Source organism: Schistocerca cancellata, chromosome 2 (assembly GCF_023864275.1).
Source record: "Schistocerca cancellata isolate TAMUIC-IGC-003103 chromosome 2, iqSchCanc2.1, whole genome shotgun sequence".
NCBI classification, from domain to species: domain Eukaryota; kingdom Metazoa; phylum Arthropoda; class Insecta; order Orthoptera; family Acrididae; genus Schistocerca; species Schistocerca cancellata.
Window position 1 is genome coordinate 787791360 of NC_064627.1, and position 12195 is coordinate 787803554.

Below are 12195 nucleotides of genomic sequence, written 5' to 3' on the forward strand. Positions count from 1 at the left end.
CTAACGTTACATAAGCGGGAACGATGACAATGCACTGTCAGAGAAGTTTATTGTCTGTCCTAAGGAATCACAAGACGCAGTCACTTGCCAGCGCACCAGAAGCCCCTGTCGAGCTACAAGAATGTCTGTTTGCTACGTTCCAGGCAGGCGCCTCGGCGTCAGACGACGCTGACGGCGTGGCGCAACAGAGGCGGAGGCGGCGGCGGCTCCGGAGAGCGGAGGCTGCGGCAGCGGCCGCTGCTGGCGCCGCCCCCGCCACCGGCGCCGCCCCCGGCCTGGCGTCAGATGCGGTGTCGGCGCGCTGGCCGGCGGCGTCAGACGCAGACGTCGCGGCTCTGCGTGTGCATCGAGGCTGCTCGCTGCCGCCCCCACAGCCGGCACAGCAGTGGACGCAACGCGCCGTGCACGTCCACGTTCGCGAAGCAGAACAGGCACGACACGCACAGGCCCTGCGACAGCACACAAACACAAACAGGACAGTATTGAACGGTCCGCCGACCTGTCGATCCGTCATCGATTGACGACACGAGAAAATGCGACACATGCAGCAGACGGCATTACCGACGAATAACTGAGTTCCCTTGCAGAGAAAGTATTATGCAAGAAATTAGAATTATATTAATTGATAAATATCAACGGGGAAAGGTGAAAATGTCTGCCCCGACCGGGACTCGAATCCGGGATCTCCTGCTTACATGGCAGACGCTCTATCCATCTGAGCCACCGAGGGCACAGAGGACAGCGCGACTGCAGGGACTATCTCGCGCACGCCTCCCGTGAGACCCACATTCTCACCTTGTATGTCCACACACTTCATTCGTAGTGTCCCACCTCAACACACTCATTACTCGTGGAAGACATTCTTACCAAGTCCCGTAAGAGTTCGGGGAATATGTGTGCATCTGCACAGAAAAAGAAGGTCATGGCCGCTGTTGCCAGAACTATATGCTTATATGGATATTGTGTCTGTTCTTTCGGACATGTCTTATGCAAGAGATTACGAGATCATAGACTGCTATACGGTATGAGCCCTCAGCAGTGGGGATTTAGAAGTGCCAAGTCAACTGAAGACACAGTTAATACAATCAGTTCCACAAGAAAGCGTACGCCATAATTTTAAATGTAACGTCCGCAGTGACATCTCTCGAATCTGTACTCAATGCGATTTTGCACAGTGTGTAGATAAACAGCGTGAGAGTTAAATGTTTTGTTCTGTTGCTTGCATTTTACAATCAGTGCAAAATACCTAAAGCGTCACGAGCAATGTTCCTGGTAACTCACCATTTTTGGGCTTGGTCTCCTTTTTCTTACGAAGCGTGAAAATTTGCTCCAACGGACTGTCAAGCACCCGTTAAAAGTGCATGTTTGGGGATGTTTGCCGGCTGGTGTGGCCGAGCGGTTCTAGGCGCTTCAGTCCGGGACCGTGCTGGTGCTAGGGTCGCAGGTTCGAATCCTGCCTCGGGCATGGATGCGTGGTGTCCTTAGGTTAGTTAGGTTTAAGTAGTTCTAAGTCTAGGGGACTGATGACCTCAGATGGTAAGTCCCATAATGCTTAGAGCCATTTGAACCTTTTTTTTTGGGATGTTTATCCAAACGGAGTTTTGGCTATTTGCACTCATTTACAGCCAATTTAAACGCTGAAAAAATGTACAATATTTATCAAAATGCCTTCCGAGATCCATTATGCAGATATTTGTTTCAAACGAGGCAAAGTGGTGCTTCAAGAGGATAATGATCAGAAACATCGCAGCCGTCTGTATAAACCGCGGAAACAAGACAATGAGGTGTCCACGATGGAATGTCCTGCAATCTTTCCGAATGCAAATCCGATTGAATATGTTTGGTCTTATATTAAGATGAAGCTTAGAGGGAAGCCAATATATACTTAGAAGCAGCTGACATATAAAATTAGGACGATATGCAGATCGTTACCGAGGGAATAGGCAGAAAATCTCGTGAAAAGCATGCCAAAAAAGAGCCCAACTGTAATCGATAATGGTGGCGATTGGATTAATTATTATGTAGATGTGCAATTAGTAATAACATACAGTATATCTACATATAAACATATATTTGTAAAGGTCTCTTTTACTTCATATAGATAACGGCGTACACTTTCTTGTGGAAATGACTATAAGGCGATTTCGCTAGCGACATATACTCATTGTACGTCCGCTGTAACGACGATGATCGATATTGCTGTCGCTTTCGATAACCTATAGTGGCCGTCTTTCTTTGGTCGTCTTATGAAGTTTGAGTGGCCAGAAGCGCTGTACAAGTGCCTGAGAGATTATTGCCACGGGTGATATTCTTTTTTAATATACCCGGGACAGAAAAAAACGAAGACAATAACAAATGGCTGTACGCAGGGATCAACGTGTGGACCAGAGTTTTCAAATGCTTCATTGGAGTCCATATTACAGATGTTACAGACAGCGCCGACATAAGCAGACTGATATCATCTGCAGATGACGTGCTGTACGTCGTTACGTGGTGACTCCAGAAGACATCACGAACTTGAGGGCTGCCTCACAAAACAACGAACTTACTACTGAAATGAAACCTGAAATTTAGAAAGGGAAGAAATAAAAACTATGAGGTTTGCCGATGGCACTATAATTCTGTCAGAAACGGCAAGGGACTTGAAAGATCAGTTTAACGGACTAGATATTGCGTTAAAAAGAGATAATTAGATGAACATCAACAAAAGTAAAATATTGGTAATGGAAGTTAGTCTAATAAATTTGGCAATCCTGAGGGAATTAATCCAGAAATGAGACACTAACAGCAGCAGAATAGGAGATGAGTTACAAAATAACTGACGATGGCCGAAGCAGAAGGGACGAAAAAGTAGACTGACATTAGCAAGAACAGGGTTTACAAAAAACAGAAATTTGTTAACGTAGAATGTAAATTTAAGTGTTAGGAAGTCTTTCTTGAAGGTATTCGTTTTGAGTGTACCATTGTATGGAAGTGAAATGATGATAAGCAGTGTAGAAAATAAGAAAACGCAATCGTTTGAAATTTGATGTCACGAATGCTGAAGATTAAAGTGGTAGATCGAATAACTAATGAGGTTGTACTGAATCTAACTGAGGAGAAATGAGATTCATGGTACATTTTGATAAAGCATGGGGTGAAGAGAATGTGGAAAGAGACCAAGATCTGACTGCATAAATAGATTCAAATGGATGTAGGTTGCAGTAACTGAATCAAACTTGTCTTCGCACTGAAGGCTACAACAGCAACAGTAAGTACAACACTTTATAATATCTCTTATAATAGGAGTAAGTTGGCGACTCTCTTTTACAGTATTTGTGACCCTTATCGTGAAACTAAACGATTTTAACCAATCGGCCAGTTATTTTCTTTTACAAAACACGTTATTTTGTACAGGGGAATAGGCCTATAGATTAGAAGGCAGTAACTGAAAATAGATTTACTTAGGAGTTGTAATTATTTGTAACGAGGTAAAATTACGTCACCAATCCAATTCGGACATTTAAATTTGAAATAAGAGTTAACAATTGTTAGGTTTCGGTGATTTATTAGATGAAATGGAACCTTCTAGGATTGAGAGCAGTTCGCCAAATCAGTCACTAACAATCGCTTGTGTATGGCTCACTACAATGAGGTATTAACATACCAGCAAACCTCTCCATCAAAAAACATGGTTTACTGGACCGCTTAACTCTGAAACTATGTCTCTCTGACGATATGTAATCAAGAAAGAAGTTTACCTACTTCTATAACATGGGGGCCATGTCAATAGGATAACACATGATAGCATTGGTTTAGAATGGTCTTAAAGCAGCAATGTGTTACAAGAAGTTCAACCTTTGTATCAACTGCGCATTCAAGAATGATTTCTGAACATAATGAAATAACAAGTTAGTTTTTGTTCAATTAATAAATTTACAGTTCGTATTATGCAATTTAAGAAAGACAATCTTTGTTTAACGTGAAGAGTGCTTTTACTAATTTTTAAATCACTTCAGTTGCTATCATCATCATCATCATCATCATTTAAGACTGAGTATGCCTTTCAGCGTTCAGTCTAGAGCATAGTCCCCCTTATAAAATTCCTCCATGATACCCTATTCAGTGCTAACATTGATGCCTCTTCTGATGTTAAGCCTATTACTTCAAAATCATTCTTAACCGAATCCAGGTACGTTCTCCTTGGTCTGCCCCGACTCCTCCTACCCTCTACTGCTGAACCCATGAGTCTCTTGGGTAACCTTACTTCTCCCATGCGTGTAACATGACCCCACCATCTAAGCCTGTTCACCCTGACTGCTACATCTATAGAGTTCATTCCCAGTTTTTCTTTGATTTCCTCATTGTGGACACCCTCCTGCCATTGTTCCCATCTACTAGTACCTGCAATCATCCTAGCTACTTTCATATCCGTAACCTCAACCTTGTTGATAAACCTGAATCCACCGAGCTTTCGCTCCCATACAACAAAGTTGGTCGAAAGACTGGACGGTGCACAGATAACTTAGTCTTGGTACTGACTTCCTTCTTGCAGAAGAGAGTAGCTCGTAGCTGAGCGCTCACTGCATTAGCTTTGCTACACCTCGCTTCCAGTTCTTTCACTATGTTGCCATCCTGTGAGAATATGCATCCTAAGTACTTGAAACCGTCCACCTGTTCTAACTTTGTTCTTCCTATTTGGCACGCAATCCGTTTATATCTCTTTCCCACTGACATTACTTTCGTTTTGGGGATGCTAATCTTCATACCATAGTCCTTACATTTCTGATCTAGGTCTGAAATATTACTTTGCAAACTTTCAATCGAATCTGCCATCACAACTAAGTCATCCGCATATGCAAGACTGCTTATTTTGTGTTCACATATCTTAATCTCACCCAGCCAGTCTACTGTTTTCAACATATGATCCATAAATAATATGAACAACAGTGGAGACAGGTTGCAGCCTTGTCTTACCCCTGAAACTACTCTGAACCATGAACTCAATTTACCGTCAACTCTAACTGCTGCCTCACTATCTATGTAAAGATCTTTAATTACTTGCAAAAGTTTGCCTCCTATTCCATAATCTCGTAGAACAGACAATAACTTCCTCCTAGGAACCCGGTCATATGCCTTTTCTAGATATATAAAGCATAGATAAAATTCCCTCTTCCACTCATAACACTTCTCCATTACTTGCCGTAAGCTAAAGATCTGGTCCTGACAACCTCTAAGAGGCCTAAACCCACACTGATTTTCATCCAATTGGTTCTCAACTAGTACTCGCACTTTACGTTCAACAATACATGAGAAAATTTTACCCACAACGCTCATTAAAGTGATACCTCTGTAGTTGTTACAATCTTTTCTGTTTCCATGTTTAAAGATTGGTGTGATTACTGCTTTTGTCCAGTCTGATGGAACCTGTCCCGACTCCCAGGCCATTTCAATTATCCTGTGTAGCCATTTAAGACCTGACATTCCACTGTATTTGATGAGTGCCGACTTAATTTCATCCACCCCAGCCGCTTTATTGCACTGCAATCTATTGACCATTTTCTCCACTTACTCAAACGTGATCATATTTCCATCATCATTCCTATCCCATTGTACCTCGAAATCTGAAACATTACTGATCGTATTTTCACCTACATTGAGCAACTCTTCAAAATATTCCCTCAATCTGCCCAAGGAATCCACAGGATTCACCAGCAGTTTACCTGATCTGTCCAAAATACTTGTCATTTCCTTCTTAACAGCCTTTCGAAGATTGCTAATTACACTCCAAAATGGTTTTCCAGCAGCTTGACCCAAACTCTCCAACCTGTTTCCAAAGTCTTCCCATGATTTCTTCTTGGATGCTGCAATTATCTGTTTGGCTTTGTTTCTTTCTTCAACATAACTTTCTCTATCTACCTGAGTTCTAGTATGTAGCCATTTTGATACGCCTTCTTTTTCCTTTTACAGGCTGCCTTGACTGTGTCATTCCACCAAGCTGTTTGCTTCATCCTACCTTTACACACTACTGTTCCAAGACATTCTTTAGCCATTTCTAGTACTGTGTCCCTGTATCTTGTCCATTCCTTTTCCAATGACTGTAATTGACTACATTCAACTAACTGGTACCTTTCTGAGATCACTGTTATGTACTTGTGCCTGATTTCCTTATCCTGAAGTTTCTCCACTCTTATCCTCCTACATATGGACCTGACCTCCTGCACTTTCGGCCTCACAATCCCAATTTAACTGCAGATTAAATAATGATCAGTGTCATCAAAGAATCCCCTGAATACACGTGTGTCCCTCACAGCCTTCCTGAATTCCTGATCTGTTATTATATAGTCAATGACAGATCTGGTTCCCCTGCCTTCCCAAGTATACCGATGAATGTTCTTATGTTTAAAACAGGAGTTTGTGATTACTAAGCACATACTGGCACAGAAATCCAAGAGTTGTTTCCCGTTCCTGTTGGCCTCCATATCCTCTCCAAATTTACCCATAACCTTTTCATACCCTTCTGTTCGATTTCCAATCCTGGCATTAAAATCACCCATGAGCAGAACACTGTCCTTGTCCTTTACTCTAACAACTACATCACTGAGTGCCTCATAAAAACTATCCATCTTATCTTGATCTGTCCCTTCACAATGCGAATATACTGACACAATCCTAATTTTCTTGATAGACACTGTCAAATCTATCCACATCAGTCGTTCGTTTACATACCTTATTGCAACTACGCTGGGTTCCATTTCTTTCCTGATGTAAAGCCCTACACCCCATTGTGCTATTCCTGCTTTGACTCCTGACAGGTAGACCTTGTATTCTCCCACTTCCTTTTCTTTCTCACCCCTTACCCGAATGTCACTAACAGCTAAAACGTCCAGCCCCATCTTACTTGCAGCCTCTTCCAGCTCTACCTTCTTCCCAGAGTAGCCCCCATTGATATTAATAGCTCCCCATCTCATTACCATTTGTTTGCGAAGTCGTATCTTAGGAGTCTCTGGTTTGTCAGTTAGAGGTGGGACTTCATCACCTCCAAAGGCCCGAGGCATTTTGCTCTGATTGTTGCCAGCATCATATTTAAAGTACCAGGGAAGCAGGTTGCTAGCCTTACTTGCCCCGAGTCCCACTGAGTTTTACCCCTAACGGCTGAGGGACTAACCGGTGGATTTGGTAGTCTTTGCCGTATGAGCACAAAGGTGACCACGACTCAGAATATGTCTGAGATGCCCAGCCTTATTCCAAAGTAACTGGTATCCCGACTGTCGGGACCACTTACTTGGCCACTCATACGTTGCCCGTGGTTCATGAACTAGGACATGACTACAGGAACCCACACCATGAACCAAAGTTGCTATTATTAACAAAATCAGATAGTCTTTTTGTGATTAGATTTTACATTATGGACACTTAGATAACTTCAGGAATAAGGAGAAAAAGGATCCTAGTGCTGGTTATATGACTAAGGTCAATAATTGTAGAATGAAGGCTTTCACGACCGGGTGACATGGCTGTTGATAAACTTTTCGGGATGTGAGGTCGTGGTCCAAGAACTTTTCTGCTCCTTACGTTTCGTCCAGGACTGCGCTGGACTTCCTCAGATGCGCTGCTCCGCTGAGTCTTGCCGACTGACTGGTCGGGTGTCTGAGAGCGACTTATATATTGTGAGAAAGGGGGGCGTGGTTCAGGTGACACGTGATGAGCAGCGATAATCCATAGCAAAGATAAGGTTGACTATCGATTACCACCTTGTCAAAGATAAAAATTGTTAGCAATTTTGTAGAGCCACTATCCATATATCGCAAAGTTTCATAGCCTCCTCTTTCCTATTAAAATTATCGTGATGTTTATAAATTTCGATAGCTTCTCTATAAAGTCGTGGATAGTAATTTAACGTTGTAGATAAAACTTCGGTATCCGAAAACTTCACTTGGTGGTTGCCTGGTTGAAGAGCATGTTCCGCTACAGCTGACTTTTCTATTTTTCCAAGTCGACAAAGGCTTTTATGCTCTTTCAGTCGCGTGTTTACGTTTCTTTTGGTAGTACCAAAGTAAACTTTACCACAGGTACATGGAATTTTATACACACCACATGTCGACAGGGGAGGGAGTTTATCCTTCACAGATCGTAGTACTTGACTTATTTTCTTTGTTGGTTTAAAGATCGGTTTTATGTCATGTTTTCGTAAAATTTTACCGATCCGATCTGTTACTTTTTTAATAAAAGGGAGAACTACTGTATTTTTCTGTCGTTGTGGTTCATTCTTATCTTTTGGGTTTCTTTTCCTTGGACGCAAAATTCTATTTATCTCTTTTCTTGAGTAGCCGTTTTTTTTCAAAAGCCTGCTTCAGATGTTTCACTTCAGCATCCAAATGTTCAGGTGTACATATCCGTTCCGCTCGATCGACAAGACTTTTTATGACACCTCTTTTTTGTAGAGGATGATGATTAGAATTTTTATGTAAATATCTGTCCGTATGTGTTGCCTTCAGAAAAACTTTATATTCCAAGCTTCTATCGGGCCGTCTCATAACTAAGACATCCAAGAAAGATATTCTGTTTTCCTTTTCTATTTCCATGGTAAACTGTATTTTTGGGTGAATTTTATTTAGATAATCAAAGAAATCGTCAAAGGCCTTTCTGCCATGGGACCAAACCACAAATGTGTCATATACATATCGATACCAACGAGATGGTTTGTTATTAGCTTTGTCTAGGGTTGATTGTTCACATTTCTCCATATAAAGATTGGCAATCGCAGGGCCTAATGGATTACCCATTGCTACTCCATCAAGTTGTTCATAAATTCATTATCCCACTGGAACTGACTTGATGTAAGACAATGTCTGAAAAGAACAGTCAAATCTTCTGGAAAATGATTCCTGTTAACGAAGTTATGATTTTCATAGCGACACCCACTTTTGCAACCACGACACCATGCAGCGCGGTACAGATGGGCCCAACAACATGCTGAATGGACCGCTCAGGATTGGCATCACGTTCTTTTCACCGATGAGTGTCGCATATGCCTTCAACCAGACAACTGTGGGAGACGTGTTTGGAGGTATCCGTGCAGCGAGGTGGAGGTCCTCTGCTGTTTTGGGTTGGCATTATGTGGGGCCAACATACGCCGCTGGTGGCCGTGGAAGGCGCCGTAACGGCTGTACGGTACGTGAATGCCATCCTCCGACCGATAGTGCAATCATATCGGCAGCATATTGGCGAGGCAGTCGGCTTCATGGACGAGAATTCGCGCCCCCATCGTGCACATCTTGTGAATGACGTCGTTCAGGACAACGACATCGCTTGACTAGAGTGTCCAGCATGTTCTCCAAACATGAACCCTATCGAACATGCCTGGGATAGAATGAAAAGGGCTGTTTACGGACGACGTGACCCAATCCCCACTCTGGGGGATCTACGCCGAATCGTCGTTGAGGAGTGGGACAGTCTGGACCAACAGTGCCTTGATGAACTTGTGGATAGTATGCCACGACGAATACAGGGATGCATCAGTGCAAGAGGACTTGCTACTAGGTATTAGTGGTACCGGTGTGTACAGCAATCTTGACCACCACCTGTGAATGTCTCACTGTATGGTGGTACAACATGCAATGTGTGGTTTTCATGAACAATAAAAAGGGCGGAAATGATGTTTATGTTGATCTCTATTTCAATTTTCTATACAGGATCAGGAACTCTCCGAACCGAGGTGATGCAAAACTTTTTTGATGTGTGTAAAAGAAAATTTAATCCGTCCACAGCTCGCTGCTTTTCTTGAAAACTGTTAAGTGTTCGAACACTACAAAAAACCAACAGTATTCTCCTATTGATTTTAATTTTTGAAACTGTGTTAAAAACAACGTTATAATCAGAGATCATACACTATCCGGGCATTACGAACAGTTAGTGCTAAATGGTGAAAATTGAATTAGAAAAACTCTATTTTTCGTACTGATTTATCGGTTTTCAAGGGCTACTCGCAGATGAAGGCATATTATGTAGACACAGGCGGCAGATCCGCTACATTCTATTTTTTTGTATAACATGAATAAATTGTTAAGTTTTTAATTGATTACTGTTAACATAATTTCCTTTCTTTTTTATTATTTCATAGAAATCGTAGTCAGACTTGTAATTTGTTAAGCAAATGGAGCACCGTGATTCATTACCACTCACTTCACAAAAGTATTTCCATACAGGGGTTGATGTCATTGTGCAGTATAATGAATGTCTGGCGACGACAGCGAGAAACTACCGTATAGAGCAGTGGGGGTGAGTCTCACACACTGAACGTACAGGCGTACCTCAAGCCGTGTCAGACGGCAACCTGGATGTTATTGTCTCAGCAATGCAGTACCAATTCTTGTGTCACGAGTTTGTTGCTCGTCTCTGTTGGCATTATTATTAAAACGGCAAAATTTTCCAAAATAACGCAATATTTCAAACAAAAGCGAGTTTTATGAATAAAAATTATCTAATTTTTTAAATACACTCCTGGAAATGGAAAAAAGAACACATTGACACCGGTGTGTCAGACCCACCATACTTGCTCCGGACACTGCGAGAGGGCTGTACAAGCAATGATCACACGCACGGCACGGCGGACACACCAGGAACCGCGGTGTTGGCCGTCGAATGGCGCTAGCTGCGCAGCATTTGTGCACCGCCGCCGTCAGTGTCAGCCAGTTTGCCGTGGCATACGGAGCTCCATCGCAGTCTTTAACACTGGTAGCATGCCGCGACAGCGTGGACGTGAACCGTATGTGCAGTTGACGGACTTTGAGCGAGGGCGTATAGTGGGCATGCGGGAGGCCGGGTGGACGTACCGCCGAATTGCTCAACACGTGGGGCGTGAGGTCTCCACAGTACATCGATGTTGTCGCCAGTGGTCGGCGGAAGGTGCACGTGCCCGTCGACCTGGGACCGGACCGCAGCGACGCACGGATGCACGCCAAGACCGTAGGATCCTACGCAGTGCCGTAGGGGACCGCACCGCCACTTCCCAGCAAATTAGGGACACTGTTGCTCCTGGGGTATCGGCGAGGACCATTCGCAACCGTCTCCATGAAGCTGGGCTACGGTCCCGCACACCGTTAGGCCGTCTTCCGCTCACGCCCCAACATCGTGCAGCCCGCCTCCAGTGGTGTCGCGACAGGCGTGAATGGAGGGACGAATGGAGACGTGTCGTCTTCAGCGATGAGAGTCGCTTCTGCCTTGGTGCCAATGATGGTCGTATGCGTGTTTGGCGCCGTGCAGGTGAGCGCCACAATCAGGACTGCATACGACCGAGGCACACAGGGCCAACACCCGGCATCATGGTGTGGGGAGCGATCTCCTACACTGGCCGTACACCACTGGTGATCGTCGAGGGGACACTGAATAGTGCACGGTACATCCAAACCGTCATCGAACCCATCGTTCTACCATTCCTAGACCGGCAAGGGAACTTGCTGTTCCAACAGGACAATGCACGTCCGCATGTACCCCGTGCCACCCAACGTGCTCTAGAAGGTGTAAGTCAACTACCCTGGCCAGCAAGATCTCCGGATCTGTCCCCCATTGAGCATGTTTGGGACTGGATGAAGCGTCGTCTCACTCGGTCTGCACGTCCAGCACGAACGCTGGTCCAACTGAGGCGCCAGGTGGAAATGGCATGGCAAGCCGTTCCACAGGACTACATCCAGCATCTCTACGATCGTCTCCATGGGAGAATAGTAGCCTACATTGCTGCGAAAGGTGGATATACACTGTACTAGTGCCGACATTGTGCATGCTCTGTTGCCTGTGTCTATGTGCCTGTGGTTCTGTCAGTGTGATCATGTGATGTATCTGACCCCAGGAATGTGTCAATAAAGTTTCCCCTTCCTGGGACAATGAATTCACGGTGTTCTTATTTCAATTTCCAGGAGTGTATGTTTTAATTAAAAATGAAAAATGTTTGTACTGCTACTGTCGTTAACTGATATTTCGGTTTTTTACTTGGTTGTTAGCAAAAAATAAAAAAAACACCTGTTATAACCGACATCAATGAAATACCAAAATACCGGTTATTCGGAATTAAAATACGGGTATCAGTTTTAACCCCTCAGTTTTCCTATGCCTAATTACGTGGAGGCGACGATGCGTTGAGCTGCAGCGGTGATTGCATCAATTAGTAAGGGGAAAGCGTCGGTTATCACACAAACTGCTGTAATACAGATATACAGC

General features: G+C 43.8%; 1 protein-coding gene and 1 non-coding gene across 2 annotated transcripts in view; both read right to left on the reverse strand.

Moving 5' to 3' along the window:
• Window positions 1-314: 314 nt before the first annotated feature.
• LOC126158731 (calcitonin gene-related peptide type 1 receptor-like) overlaps window positions 315-12195 on the reverse strand; it is a gene marked incomplete at its 5' end in the record, with an annotated part of 29147 nt that continues 17266 nt past the window's right edge. Inside the window, one exon of the mRNA XM_049916464.1 lies at window positions 315-449. Within this exon, the coding sequence (XP_049772421.1) occupies window positions 315-449 (135 nt within the window). The remainder of the gene's footprint in view (window positions 450-12195) is intronic.
• Trnat-ugu (transfer RNA threonine (anticodon UGU)) lies at window positions 657-731 on the reverse strand. The gene has a single exon. It is a non-coding gene; the product is annotated as a tRNA-Thr (tRNA).